Source organism: Ammodytes marinus (genome assembly GCF_949987685.1).
Source record: "Ammodytes marinus genome assembly, chromosome: 12".
Classification (NCBI taxonomy): Eukaryota; Metazoa; Chordata; class Actinopteri; order Uranoscopiformes; family Ammodytidae; genus Ammodytes; species Ammodytes marinus.
The window spans coordinates 23,891,042-23,906,321 of record NC_137216.1 but is presented as its reverse complement, the minus strand read 5'-3'; the positions used below and the strand labels follow the sequence as shown (position 1 = coordinate 23,906,321).

The 15,280-nt window shown below is 41.5% G+C and overlaps 1 protein-coding gene across 2 annotated transcripts; it reads left to right on the top strand.

The window, feature by feature from the left end:
- Positions 1–1,744: 1,744 nt before the first annotated feature.
- On the top strand, positions 1,745–15,253 carry LOC307258899 (cohesin subunit SA-2). Of its 2 annotated transcripts, none has more exons than XM_080038570.1 (32): positions 1,745–1,867; positions 2,233–2,326; positions 2,407–2,494; positions 2,796–2,960; positions 3,091–3,187; positions 3,328–3,404; positions 3,504–3,575; positions 4,054–4,258; positions 4,422–4,573; positions 4,670–4,743; positions 4,910–5,033; positions 5,131–5,229; positions 5,455–5,534; positions 5,646–5,753; positions 5,851–5,971; positions 6,053–6,170; positions 6,315–6,418; positions 6,552–6,644; positions 6,749–6,835; positions 7,297–7,497; positions 7,660–7,736; positions 7,846–7,936; positions 8,043–8,123; positions 8,391–8,483; positions 8,586–8,760; positions 11,778–11,917; positions 12,677–12,778; positions 12,859–13,010; positions 13,112–13,240; positions 13,523–13,713; positions 13,803–13,878; positions 14,241–15,253. In XM_080038570.1, exons 2-32 carry the CDS (start codon positions 2,283–2,285, stop codon positions 14,374–14,376), a joined length of 3,552 nt encoding a protein of 1,183 aa, XP_079894696.1. In that variant the 5' UTR covers positions 1,745–1,867; positions 2,233–2,282; the 3' UTR covers positions 14,377–15,253. The 2 variants fall into 2 exon arrangements, with proteins under 2 accessions (XP_079894696.1, XP_079894695.1); XM_080038569.1 differs by having other exon boundaries at positions 7,297–7,503.
- The last annotated feature ends 27 nt before the right edge of the window (positions 15,254–15,280 follow it).

Sequence of the window (15,280 nt, the reverse complement as noted above, 5' to 3'; positions counted from 1 at the left end):
ATTTCATTTCAAAATGGTGTAGTGTGTGTTTTTTTTATATTGTCCTCTTGAATGTGGCCCATATAAGTCCCCACTGTGAGTCAGTTGTGTTATGAAAAAAATGTATGTAAGCTTGTCGAAATACCTCCTTGCACTACTGTTTAAATACTACTGATCCGACTACTACTATTACTACTGATATACATTTTTTTAACCTAAAGTGACATAATACATTTGTATGCAATGGGGAAATGCGTTTCCTCACTCCAGGAAATGTTTGCTAGATGCAATCATGGACCTTTAAAGCAGACATTTAGATGTTGTGGAGGCTTAGCACAGGTGCGACTTCTAGCGAAGGATCCTCTGCCCTCATTAATGTCTGCAGGTGAACAACTTCAATAAAGGTTGATGGTACTGTAAGGAACTAATTAATTAGTAAAGTGAAGTAATAAGAAAACTGCATTCAAAGAGGTAGGAGTCAGGGTGCCCGTGGCGCAGTGGGTAGGGCGTGTCCCCCCCACCCCCACTCCCCGGGCCTAAGCCCTGCAGCAGACCCGGGTCCGAATCTTGCCCGTGTCAGTTCTCTGCATGTCTTCCCCTCTTTGCCCCATTTCTACTCTGTCTTTCCAAATCTATCCAATAAAGCAAAAATGCCAAACAAATGATCTAAAAAGAAAAGATGTAGGAGTCATATATATCATTTATGGACCTGAAAACCTATGTTCTAATTCAGCTGTGAGTGATGAATCACTGTATTTTTTTTCTTTCTCAGAGCTCTTCTCACTGGCATGAAGTGGGAGGGGGGAAAATGGAAAAAGGTGATGTCATATACTTCAGTGCACCAAAAGCTTGATACAGCAAAGTGAAACAATATGCCAAATCCTCAGTATCAAGTAGGCTATCATAAATATAATTATAAAGTGGTTATCAGTAATAAGTTTAAGTTTCTTAAGGCCTATTTATCATATTTATGTGCAACGAATAGAGGCTTAGTCTTTGGCAATGAAATTCTTGAATATGCGTCTACGTCCAACAATGCAGACATAACATACAAAAAAGAACAAATGTTACTATAGACAGATATAATGTTATGAAAAGGTTGTATAACGTGAATATCTAAATATATCAACAGGTGTAACTATAAACGGATTAAAACAATAATACCAATAAGCAATTTTACTTTTGAATGAACAGATTTTGAATGCAGTTGAAATTGTATAGTTTTTTAGAGTGTAGGGCAGGCTATTCATACTTTCTCTACTTTCTCCTACAGTGAACCCAGCCTTGCCTTTATGACCAAAGCCATGTTTGCTGTTTTATGGTGGGTAAATGGCGCCCCCTGCCGTTCAACCTCTGCACCATGTTAAATAGGAAAATACCACGACGGTTCCCTACTGAATTTACTGCGGCTAATTAAATAAATGCGAAGACAGGGCTATGTTAAGGCATTTGACACCAAACTAAGGACACAATATAATAAAACATGTTGTATTGGGCCTACTGTTTATTTTATTTCAGTGCTGTTTAAAAGCATTAGGCTACTTTGTTATGAGTCATGTATGCCGACATTACCTCATGCCTCGCGCGCCTGAAGCGTCTTTTACATAGATTGTATATTTTCCCACCGAGGTTTACAGTACTGAGGAAGGGCGGGACAAACGCGCGAGGGACGTTTCAGAACAACCAATCACACACGTTTCTTTTTGTACGTCAGCCAATCATGCTGCGCTGTTGGGCTGTCCGGCAACTTGACTGTGAGAGTCAAGAGGAGAGCGACAGAAGGAGGATATGCGGGGAATTTCTGGAGTTTTATTAATGTGACAGCTTTCGGATTTTATATTGAACGTCATCAATGAACAACGAGGAGGGATGAATCAACGTGAAGAGGGTGAGTTAGGAAAGTCAGACAGTTTCAATATTTGTTACATTGTTAGAGCAGGACTACTTAATTCTTGTTACTGACTAAAACCACAACCAAAAAGCATCTACTCTGTTGAAGTGTCCTTGAGAAAACCCTTAAAAAACAATCAGCTTCCCTATGGAGAGTGAATGTAATCATTTTCATGCAAAACCCCTGATACTGGATATAGCTGTCATTATTGGGTTATGACATTCAAGCAAAACTCCTCTCTATATGGAGATACAGGGTTAGTGTTGATCAAGCATACATCTTAGTTTTTTGGTTTGTTTTGGTTTAACACACCTTCTTGTATTAACCCTCCTCTGACCAAACATGGATCACACTGTTTCTAGGATGCAGACACACACACCTGAGTCCAGTGTAAACACCTGAGGAGGAGGAGATGATACCAGAGCCTGCAGGTTCATCCAGGAGCTCAAGGCGGAAGTAAGAGTGTGTTGTCCTTGATTACTTAATTGTATTTGTCTGTTCATGTAATCTAATTTGTTGTTATTTGACTTCTTCAGTAAGAACTCTCAAGATGAGGCCAACTCTTCTGGAGTCGTCAACCAATCGGAGGACGAGTCTGGGAATGAGAATAGACAAAAGAGTGGGGTATGTTCTTTATAGTTGATTGAACATGCAATTTTTTCCCAAGAATCAGTCTAGGGCATGATAGCAACTGGTGCAGCGTAATAGTGTTTGATGCTGACACAGACGAGCTTGTCTTTCAGAATTGTGCATTTTGCCTGGTTAGGATGTTGCACACTGGTCTAAACCAATTCATACGTTAATATAAATCCCTTCAAGCACCTGCATTTACTGTCATGACATTTCGTTGTTCTGTAACGGTGCAATGACAAATACATTTGATTCCTTCTGATTCTTATTGGCTTACATTTTTCAAAACCCACAGAGACGAAGGAAAAGAGCTCACGATGGTTCGGAGAATGGCAAGTGCAAAAGTGCCAAGGCCAGCCGCAGCAGTGGCAGCAAGGCAGGAGGCTGCCACGGTAAACACAGCGACGTGGAGGCAGTCACCCTGTTTGAGGTGATCACCATGGGCAAGAATGCCATGCAGGTAAGGAAAGCTAACACTGGCCTTTGACTTATTTATTTGTACCCCAGTAGTGCACACAGAATAGTATGTTAGACATCTGTTAGGAGAATATTTAAACAAACTCATTGACTTATGTGCGATGTCTGAGCAGGTGGTGATTGACGACTGGATTGAGGCCTACGTGACAGACAGAGACTCTTCTCTCCTCGATCTCATCAGCTTCTTCATACAATGCTGTGGTTGCAAAGGCAAGCAGACGTGCACACACAGACACACACACACACGCACACACACACACACACACACACACGCACGCACGCATGCACACACACACAACAAACGCATAATAAACACAATCAGTTCAGTGTTTCCCTCTTGTTTTTCTCAGGCGTGGTCACAGCGGAGATGTGTCAGAGCAAAGAGGACAGTGAAGTCATGAGTAAGATGGTGGAGGAGCTTGATGAGGTCTGTGCTTTCTCCTGTGTCTTCCATTGTTGCATTGCTGTTTTTTTTGTTTGTTTTTTTATATTTGGAACTGACACCATATGACTGTGTGTGTTTCAGGTGGCTGGTCTGCAGTATAAGAAGTTTCTGGCCTTTCCATGGATCCTCACAGTCACGTGGCCCATGGATACAGTCAGTAGTAACCTACTTAACAGACACGTCCTAACAATAACATCTTTCATACATCTCTAGAGCAAAAAAAAAAAGAAAAGAAAAAGATAAGAATAAGAAGGCATGCCGAACACAGACATATTTGTTTTAATTGTTAATTGTATTTGTCATTGCATTCTATTTAACAAACTACTGTACTTCTTAATAAGTCTGCATTTTACTGTGTTTGGTACCTTTATGTTTCTTAACTTTGTAAACCGTAGCACTTAAGGAACACACTTTCTCTCCCCTGTTCAGTACTACTAATGGAGAACAAATCTCCCTTGACCCTTGAAGATGACTACCTCTTCTTTTTTCCCTTCTAACTGAACCCAACATACTCCTTCACATCAGGAAAAAGTAAAGATGCCAAATATCTCGCCTCTCTTATCTTGACGCTATAACTGCCCTTCAAAGTGTTTTTTCGCCCTCTTTTTCGTGTCCTTTCCCTCCGCCATAGGACAGCGTGGAGTATCCTCTGATACAGTGTGGACCGTACGGCCGCTGGTTCCACTCTGAGTTCTGTGACTTTGTGTCAGTGCTGGTGGCTCAGTGTCAGCACAGTGTCATGTTTGACAGTTACCTGATGAGCACCGTCATCTCACTGCTCACCGAGCTCTCTGACTCTTACGTACGGGCCTTCAGACACACCTGCACTCTGGCAGGTATAGAAAACACACACACACACACACACACACACACACACACACACACACACACACACACACACACACACACACACACACACACACACACACACACACACACACACACACACAGAACTACTAATCTGTGCTTTTTGGTTCTGATGGGGACATCCCTTATCAGCGGTGAAGCTGCTGAGCTCCCTGGTGGACGTGGCTCTGAATCTGAGCGTCAGCATCAGAAACAGTCAGAAGCTGTTTGAGGTTCAGAAGAAGAAAACGACCAGGCAGAAAAGCACTCAGCAGGAGAGAATACAGAAGAGGAAGATGGCAGAGGTAAGACCAGTGACACTGTGTGGAGATGGATTGTTATCTTTGCTAAATGTTATCTAGTCATCTGATTCCTGTTGTCCTCTCTCCCTGCTCTTCAAGCTGCAGGAGAAGAGGACGGAGATAGAGAATATGATGGACGTCGTCTTCAAAGGAGTTTTTCTGAAAAGATATCGGTGAGTGTTTCCTCTTGACATATTTTGGTTTCAGCATAGTTTTCAAAGCGCACCAGAGCTGATCTTGCGTGTGTGTGTGTGTGTGTGTGTGTGTGTGTGTGTGTGTGTGTGTGTGTGTGTGTGTGTGTGTTTGTGTGTGTGTGTGTGTGTGTGTGTGTCTGTGCAGTGATGTGCTTCCAGAAATCCGCTCTATCTGTATGGAGGAGCTGGGTTTGTGGATGAAGCGCTACAGTTCTGCGTATCTCAACGACAGCTACCTCAAATACATGGGCTGGATGATGCACGACAAGGTAAACAACAGAAAACATACTGTATACTGTATACTGTATACATAATGTGATGGGTCATGAAAACTGCCTCTGCACTGACATGCATATTATCCCTCAGGTACCAGATGTACGTCTCAAGTGTGTGTCAGCTCTTCAGGGTTTGTTTGGAGATCCTCTGCTCCTCCCTAAACTTGACCTGTTCACCAGCCGCTTCAAGGTAAACGGTTCACATGCATAAATGAATTGTGGCCACTAGGAGACAATAGCTGACAAGTTCACAGCCATTAAATATCAACTGTTTATACATTTAGATGAGGAAAGTTGTCAACAAATTTCCCATTTATAAACTGTGTTTTTGGCATTAACAAGTGTACTGGAGAGATGAAGGCACGTTTACATGACATGTTTTTTTCAAGGTTGTTGTTTTTTGTGTGTGATCCAGGGCAGGATGATCTCCATGACTCTGGATAAGGACAATGAAGTGGCAGTGCAGACCATGAAACTACTGCTTCTCATCTCCAAGTGAGTCAACCGCCTCTGTTTTTCTTGCTCTTTATAATTTTATAATTATCATCCATAACATCCATAATCCTTTTTTTTTTTTTTGGCATTAAACTGCTTTTGACTTCTCAGAAATTCTGACGATGTCCTCGGCCCTGAGGACTACAAGCAGCTGCTCCAGTTTGTGTACTCGTCACAGCGCCCTCTAGCGGCCACAGCAGGGGAGCTGCTCTACTCACGGTACGATGACACCCCATCACTTAAAAAATAAAACATAAACAAAACAAAACAAACAAAGTTAATTCGTTTTTTCCTGGATATTTTTGGTTCCTTTCAGGCTTCTCATCAATGTTGCTGCAGCATCTGCTAGTCAGGATGAAATAAATGAGGAGGAAGCACAGAAACAACAGACATTTGCCAGACTGAAGGTTCTGCTGCAGTTCTACCAGGAGTCTGAGGTGAGAATACACTAACTTTAGTGGTGGAAAATGACCTGGACCTATTTTATATCTTACGTGTCTGTCTGTGCACACTCTCAGCTGCACAAACATGTGGTGTACCTTGTGGACAGCCTGTGGGACTGTGGTGGAGCGCTGCTAAAGGACTGGCCCACGCTTACATCTGCCCTGCTGCAGGAGCCTTCCTCACACAGTACAGGTAACTGTGAAGTGTGTGTTTGTTGAAGATTAGTTTTACCTTATCGTTTATCATATTTCAGTTTCCAGGAGAGATTTTATCATCATAATCTACATTAAGAGTACAGCAGTCATCATATGTGTGTGTATGGATGTGTGTGTGCAGGTCTTACTAGTGCAGAACAAGACATACTTGTAGAGATCTTGGTAGCGTCTGTACGTCAGGCTTCTGAGGGACCAGCGCTGGCAGGAAGGAGCGGAGCAAAGAAGGTCGGTGGGAGATCCATCTACTGTTATAAGCATGACCGGAAGAATAATTAAGATCTTTTAAAATGATGTGAAAGACATCCACATGTTTAATTATACCAGAATGAATAAGGTCTGTGTTTTTTTAATGTCTCAGGTCATGAATGCCAGGGAAAAGAAAATCCAGATTGATGACTGCTCTAAACTCACTGAACATCTCCTCGTGTTGCTCCCTAAGTTACTGTCCAAGGTATTTATTCACTTCACACATACCTATCAATACATTGGATTCAAATCTCCAAGCTGCATTATGATAAGTCAATTATTCTTGGATGATGCTGTTTTTCTGTGCAGTTTTCCAGTAGCAGTGACACAGTTGCCTCCCTGATGAAGATTCCTCAGTACTTCCTCCTTGAGTGTCCGGAGGCTGCAAACACACAGGTCTGAATCCCAGCCTGCCAATGTACACAAACTATATCATGAAGAATTAAATTAAAGATGAATGGGGTTTTACTAATAACTCTTTGAAGTTACTTCAATACTTCAATAACTGAGCCACTTCTATCGATATTAGTAGTTAAATGAAATGGTAAATTAAAGGATTATGCATCATGAAAGGAAATGTAAAGTGGTGAGAACTTCAATGTTCATTTTTTAACTGGGGCAATCATTTAGTTTTTTTGATTATACATTTAAAGAAAACTGCACGAAGAGAAGCAGCAAATTAATGTTAACAAGCATGTTTTTTTTTAAATTTGTATAAAAGAAAAATCATTTAACTTTTCTAGAACTGTCATGCTAGTGTACACTCTTTTTTTTTCTTTTTTTATTATTAGTTGTTGGTCACAACATTGTCCCTACCCATACATTGTGACATTAGTCTGTTATGTCCTTGTCCTCAGGCAGTGTCTGTCCTCATGTCAGAGATGGGATCAGTGCTGGAGCTCCACTGGGACCCTGCCGTCCTGGAGGCTGCAGCCCGATCCTACCTCACTCTGTGTGGGGAGGAGACGGCCTGGTGCTCCTCGGCCCGGACCGCCAGAGATGACCTGGTCCAAGGCTGGGTGGAGAGCCTGAAAGCTCTACTGGGGGACGCACTGCAGGTGGTGGTGAGGGGGGGGGGTTATGGAATACTGTACTTTTTTACTTCACTGCATATTATCTGACAGCTTTTATTACCAGATAATTTACAAAGTAAGATAACCACAAAACATATGAAAGTCTCTGTCAAGATGACTTATCATTTCCTATTCCTTTTGTCGCAGGGTGACAGCTTCTCTGCAGACGAGGCCAAAACCGGAGACATTTTAGTCACGCTGAAGAAACTTAGAGCTTTCCACAAGTAAGATTTTAGAGCCGTTAATATTAATATAATATTTGATCCCACAATACCCTGACACTGATGTTATTCTTTTGGCTGTTCATATCTGCTTCTCATCATGTGTTGTTAGCTGTCATGACCTCGCCCAGTGGAACCTGTTTGAGCTGTTGTCTCCTCTGCTGTCAGTGGAGAGCAACCAGGGAGGAGCGCCGCCGCCTCAGGTAAATACACAGATTTCTTAAGCTTCTGTAAAATCAAGTTTTTGTGACTTATTTATTGGCTGGCCTATTTACCCTTAAGTGTCCTATTCTTCATGTTTGTGTGAAGGTGCTGCAGGAGGTGCTGCAGTGTCTGTCTTACTCCACACTCTGGTCCCTCAACACTAGCAGTGATACTCTGACCTCAAGAGTGAGTCACATATTTTTTACAGTTAAATGAAAAAAAAAAAAAAATTATATAGTACTGTTCTTTCCAAGTGCTTTACAAATTGGGAATTGGGAAAACCAGCAGACAAACACCTAAGCAAAGAGAAAGAATAAAACAGGAAAATGTTATGGATTAGTTCTAAAATCTAATGGGATACGAATCTGCAATATTAAAACTTTTAGCCTCCCTGCATCGCTGTTTTTTGCCTCATCTTGAAGCTGTGTGTGTGTGTGTGTGTGTGTGTTTTAGGAGAGAGCTGTGGCCCAGAGACTCCAGCTGCGTCACTTCTGTGAGAGGGCTCATCACTTTCTCTCCCACTGTAACCACACAGTGCGACAGCAGGTAGAGCGGACAGGAAGCAATAAGAACTGATGTTTTATCCACAATGGCACCTTACACTCTTTCTTCTCTCCTCTCCAACCTCCTCTCATCTTTCCATGTCAGGCTTTCCTTGGTGTGTGTGACGTTCTGACGGCTCATAACTACCAGCTTCACGTGTGGGATCCCACCTCCTTCGGCCCGCTGCTCTACACTCCCAGTCCCAAACTGCAGAGGGCGCTGTTGACCTTTGTGTGCGCGCACATCTTCGTCAGACCGGACTGTGACAGCCAGAGCAGTGGTGAGACCTCAGTCTGATTACTTCAGTGTGTTTTGTTGAGTAGAGTCTAGCTGCAGCCCCGGAGAACAATACTGAGGCGGGGCAGAAGTACTGAGGCGGGGCGAAAGTGATGTGACACGTGATTTTTGACTATTTAGCTTCCATAACATGTCTGCTGCTACGTCACTCACTTGCCCTAACCCTAACCACCCAGCTATGATGCCTGAACCTAATCCTCAAAACAATATAAATAACACAAATTTAGTAGCCTATCGGACTGCTGTCTTTTTCATTGTTTGACGTGACCTTCTCAAGATGGCCGCCGCGGTGTTCCGTTAGCCGAGTGGAGCTCAATAGCGCCGTGGCTAATCTAATGTTCTATCTATATTCTAACCTCTCCCTGTCCCCTTGCCCTAACCCTAACCACCCAGCTGTGATGCCTGAACATAATCTAATGTTGTATCTATATATATTCTAACCTCTCCCTATCCCCTTGCCCTAACCCTAACCACCCAGCTGTGATGCCTGAACTTAATTGCCAAAACAATATAATTTTCTCCTGAGGTATTTGTCTAAATAACGTTCAAAATTTATTTTTATTTTCTTCCGCCCCGCCACAGTACTTCTGCCCCGCCTCAGTACTTCTGCCCCAGTATTGTTCTCCGGGGATGCAGCTGGATACTATTGGTTTTGTTTGTTGTTACTTCAGTGGGATGTTTGAGCTTCACTGGTCAGGGTTTGTTGTTTTTACATTTTCATCTGCTACAAGTGGAAATTCTCTCTGTGATCTCCTTAAGTCTGAGTTTAACACTAAAGTAAAGCATCATTTTGTGACATTGCAACCAGTTTGGAAGTCAGCCGTGTTGTGGTATAGGTTGTGGAAACTTGAACCCCCCAGTGCACAAACATTGAGAATATACCATTCAATAAAGTAGGAGACATCATGCATCCAGCTGTTAATCTTAAAGTCAAATTAATAACGTTAGCTCATTCATAAGTTTTAGCTCATTTTGGATTTGTCAATGAGGGAATGGAAGGAGGAGATGTCTTTTTAGTTATTTTTAACAAGGCAATATAACTTTGTGTGTGTGTGTGTGTGTGTGTGTGTGTGTGTGTGTGTGTGTGTGTGTGTGTGTGTGTGTGTGTGTAGCTGGGGAAATAAGAACAAGTGACAAGAACGGGGGAGAGAGAAGGTGTAAAAACTTTAAACTGTAAAAAAAATAATAATACTCCATTGCAAGTAAAGGTTGCTGCATTCAAAATCCTAGTTGGGTATGAATATGAAAGTATAAGGAGCAAAAATGTCCTCGTTATGCAGAATTTTTTTCCCCTGTGACTGACATATTGCGTTATATGACATGATCCATCCCAATGCATCAATGCATTAGCAGCATTTTACTGTTGTAGCCTGTCGAGGTGAAACTAGTTTTAACTTAATACTACCATCTATAAAGTAAGGGTTATTTAGTCCAGCAGTTTCCAACTTAGGGGTCAGGTCCCCTCCGAATGGTCACATTATAAATCAGAGGGGTTGTAAAAATAATGGGGTAGTAAAAAGAAGAAAGCAAACTTCTGATAACTGATTTTTTGAAATCTTTTTTACTTTTCTCTAATCTTTTCTTTTATTTCTTATGAAACAATTATTTACGTCTTAGGCTGTTGAAACAGTCATTTAAACTGAACCCAAGTAAGAGGTTTAGAGGGGAAATGTCTCTTTGTCCGAGCTGCTAACAATTCACAGACATCTGAAACATGAACGCAGTGCTCTTTCTACCGGACCACAAAAGGCCAAAGAGTTTGGGAACCCCATGGTTTAATCATTAACAATCATTTGTATTAGAAAAGCTTCTCGTTTTACTTTCTACTTTCATGGTAAATCTCAACATGTAGTAACGACAGATGTAAATAAACATAGAGTAAAAAGTACAATATTTCACTACTCAAGTAAAGTAAAAGTTGCTATTATATTATTCTTTAGAGAAGTAGTAGATCACCCAAAGTTGATGCTATTTGAATTGACTGTAGTTTCCAATATCTCGGTGACAGTCTGGAGTAAACACATTGCAGCCTTACACAGTAGATGGCGATCTCACTCTGTCAGAGCACAGTAACATTTCAAGCAGCTTCACCGTGGTATAGAAAAAAAAAGCCATGCTGTTATTAAAAGCACGGCCACACATTTGGCTTAGTAACTCACTGCAGAGCTGACTGTAAACAGGTTCTGACTCCCAGCCTGACCCGTCAATTGACCCTCAATTACAAAGGAAGGCCTGTTGATTGAACCCTGCGCCGCTAATTACTATGAAAGGACGTAAGACTCTGTTATGCAGAGTTATGCTGCTTGTAAATGGGTGACAGCAATACGTTCCGGTGAGCAAAGATGAGATTTAAATGTTTGAGATGCGTAGAGTTGTCTGTGTGTAGTCCTGCAGGTAAAGTTATGAGTTTATTTTACTGCCGCGACCGTATCTAAAACATTTTATTGGCTTTTACAACAGCTTCTACTTTATTTTATTGCATTTAACCAGGATAATATAGTCCAGAGGAGGCAATAGCTGCCCTGGTGGAAATCTCTTAAATGTTCAATCCAAATACAATAGGGGATTATTGGTTTTTGAACATGTAATAAAACGCTATTGTTTTATTGGGTTTGCCTGGTTATATGGACAGTGTTTTCTATTAGCTGCTGGATCAGAGATCACTCGCAGGGCAAGGGCACCGAGTTAAATCATAAAATCAGGGCAATCTCTTTCCGTGAGAAAATTCCATTAACTCTGGCTCACCTCGGAGCCTATTTTATTAGCCTCGCACAAAGATTGAAGCCACATGGTGTCACAACCATAACTCTAGTCTTATGCTATCTTTTGATTTCCACCTGCTAAAGCCATTGTCCTGAAACAAACTAAAGCACTCTCTTTCCGTCCCTTGCTTTGTTCTTTTTCAGTCTGCTATGTGATTTTTCTCATGATTAATCTCTCTTCTTGACTTTTTCCACTTTTTTCCCACTCCATTTCATGGACTCCATCTGGCTCCCACAGTCGGTGAGAACTCTGAAGTGGAGACTAGGCTGGAAGACCTTCACAGACGAAGAAACCTGCTCTCAGCCTACTGCAAGCTGATAGTGCATGGTGTGCTGGAGATGAGCATGGCTGCCGAGGTGTTCATGTACTATATGAAGGTAAAGGTTACCTCAACAATAGGTTTGACATTGTTGGAAAAGCTTGTCCCGCCAAAGAAGATTGAAACCACTCATGTCTGCACAGTAAATATGAAAACTATAGCCAGTAGTAGGTTAGCTTAGCTTAGCATACATAATTGTAAAAGAGGGAAACAGCTTGCCTTGCTCTGTCCAAAGGTGACAAAATCCACCCACCATCACCTTTGCCTTGCATTCTTTATGCTAAGCTAAGCTAACAGGCTTGCGGTAGCTTCATTTGTATCATACAGGTAGGAAAGTGCCTATCTAACTCAGCAGGAAAAGAAAACACAATTTTTTTGTTGCCTTTGTTACGCAGTCAGGTTAGCTGTTCCTTCTGTTTCCAGTATTTATGCTAAGCTTACCTAACCTAACCTAACCTAACCTAACCTAACCTAACCTAACCTAACCTAACCTAGCCTAACCTAACTTAACCTAACCTAACCTAGCCTAACCTAACCTAACCTAACCTAACCTAACCTAACCTAACCTAACCTAGCCTAACCTAACCTAACCTAGCCTAACCTAACCTAACCTAACCTAACCTAACCTAACTGATTGCTGGCTTCATATTTAACAGAGCTACATGAGACTGGATATCAAACTACTCATCCAACTCTTTGTGAGAAAAAAAAAGCATTTCACCAAAATTTCAAACGGTTCCTTTAATGTATAACATACTGTATACTTTAGATGTCTGACGTGAGCGTCCTACATTTAACTCTCCCTCTCTGTCCTTAGTACTACAACGACTTTGGAGACATCATCAAGGAGACGATGTACCGGACCAGACAGATGGATAAGATAGAGAGCGGTCGTACACTGGTGCTCTGTTTGCAGCAGGTATAATTGCATCCTAGAAAACTACAATTACACACTGACATGGGTAAGCTGCTAGATATATTTTCCTCTATTTCCATCAGCTGTTTGTCCGTCTGCGGCGAGAGCAGGAGAGCAGCGGTCGACCTCAGCCAGGAGTCCAGACCTTCACCAGCATCAAAGAGCTTGCCAGGCGCTTCGCCCTCACCTTCGGGGACCTTGTTAAGTTTCGTGAGTGCGTCGTTATGATCCACAGGTTCGGCACAGACAGACTCTTTTTTTCCATCACTAATTCATTTTTTAATTTTATTTTTTGTGATTTTTTGTGCCTAAAGTTTTCCTTTGTTTGTGTGTTAGGAATGGCATAGAGTTTGTGTTCCAAGAGTTTAGCCAGACCCCGGAAACACCAACGCCACCGTACCTCTCCTACCTGACCATCCTCAGCGAGTTCTCCAGCAAACTGCTCAAACCAGACAAGAAGACAGTGTAAGAGCTGCATGCACCGTCCATATTTTGTTGTATTTTATCTAAAGCCTGTGTAGATGAGGCAGACTATGCTCTGGTTGTTCTATAAAAACTGACTGTTGCCATGCAGACCATTTGATACAGCCACGACCAATCAGTCCTGTCAAACTTACTCATTTTATAATATTTATGAACATTTATTATCGATCAGATTTTTGAGACACCCAACTCTGATATTATGTTTTTTTTTTACTTTTTAAACCGAGTTTCCAGAGGCTTTAAAGTCTGTTCTTGTATGCACAGGTTTTCCTACCTGCAGAAGCACACTGCAGAGCACATCATCAACCTCAGGGACGAGTGCTGGCAGCCGCTTATCTACTACCGTGCTTCCCTGGTGGCTGTAGCTGAAGGAGAGGACGCCGTGTCCTACGTTAGCTCTGACAGGAGGCCACACATGTCCAATCGTTCCCCCTTCTCTAAACAAAAACTAGAAGGTGCTAACACTAAACGACAAAGTCAAGCATCATTTTATGTCCTTAGTGTCACCAAGTATCACCAGCATCCTGTGTGTGTCTTTTTTTAGGAGGCAAATCCCCCTGCCCGTTCAGCCCCGCCGACTACAAAGGTAGTAAAGTTCACAAGTCCAGCTTTAGCCCAAGGTGAGGACAGACACATCTTTCCACACATTAAAAGTGCAGTCAGCTATTCTGGACAAAGCTTAAGTCAAAATCAGTGAATATCTCCTCACAATTCTCTACCCGTCTGTACTGCTCTGTAACTGGTATGTAAACAAAGGGGCCCACTGTAGCTAGTAACATGCCTGTATACAGAGCCTAGGCTGTGTATTAACACTTCTTTTTTTTCAGCGCACACACAGAACGGAAAGGTAGCAGATGGTGAGGAGATATTCACTGATATTTGACAACAAGCGTTCTCCAGAGTAGCTGACTCCGCCTTTAAGCTTCTTATTCAATTTAAAACTCGCTCATATTAATTATTATGCCCTCATCTTACTCCTCAGCCACCAGGAGAAGACAACAGACGTGGATCCATTTTCTGTCCCTGTGCAACCTCCTCCGAAAAGACTGACCATGGAGGGATCCTTTCACAGCACGAGCAACGAGGCCGAAGATGAAACCGTGGAAGTCGAACTGTAACAATTAGGAATTTACGTCAAGATCTCACTGGATGTTACAAACTTGACATGCCACTGTCCGTTTGTTTTGTACAATTCTGTCGATACAGGGTCACTGAAAATGTAGCACATTATGTTTTGTATCAGGACATAGTTTTAAAGGATGAGTAGAAGTCTGTGATATTTTCAGTTTTTCTTATTGTCAAAGCAAATTCGTCCCATGAAAAGACCACAACAAGAATCTATCCTACTATTAGTTTTATATATTATTCCTCTGTGCCATAAATCTTGTTCCCCGAAAGTATTAAAAACAGATTGGTGACACAACGTGACATTTTACTACATTATAAAGATCACAGGCACTGTGATTTATTCTAAATAAATCACTTAGTATGAAAATAGTGCCCCAACAAATGCACATAATCTGTTTTGGTAAATTGAAAAAGTTAACTATGCAAATAAATTTCACTCTTTCAGTTGAAACCAATTGACTTGGGGCTGGGAAGTCATAAAGATGAACGTTTTTGGGATTTGTTAACAGCAAAAAAAAAAAAAAATATCACTAGCCTTGTTCTTCAAATGCTGTCAGACTAAACTCAAGTATGTTTTAATTATCAGACCGCTTTGAGTTGAGGTCCAAGTGTATCTGTATCTGTCAAGCTTTTTGTTTTCGTTCCATGCTGTACTTGAATGTTACAAGTGACACAAAATGATCCATCTTTTAAATGTACTTTTGGATCACACTCAGGTCCAACATTCGTCTATTTATCTGTGTATATTCATTAATATTGTTTTGCTGTTTTGTCCTGCCTGCCACTTTATTATTGCACCTTATACAAAATGCTTGGGTTAAGAGTTTCATAAAACACTACTTATGTAATACTGTAAATGAAATAACATTTTACTGTATAATTTTACAAGAGAAA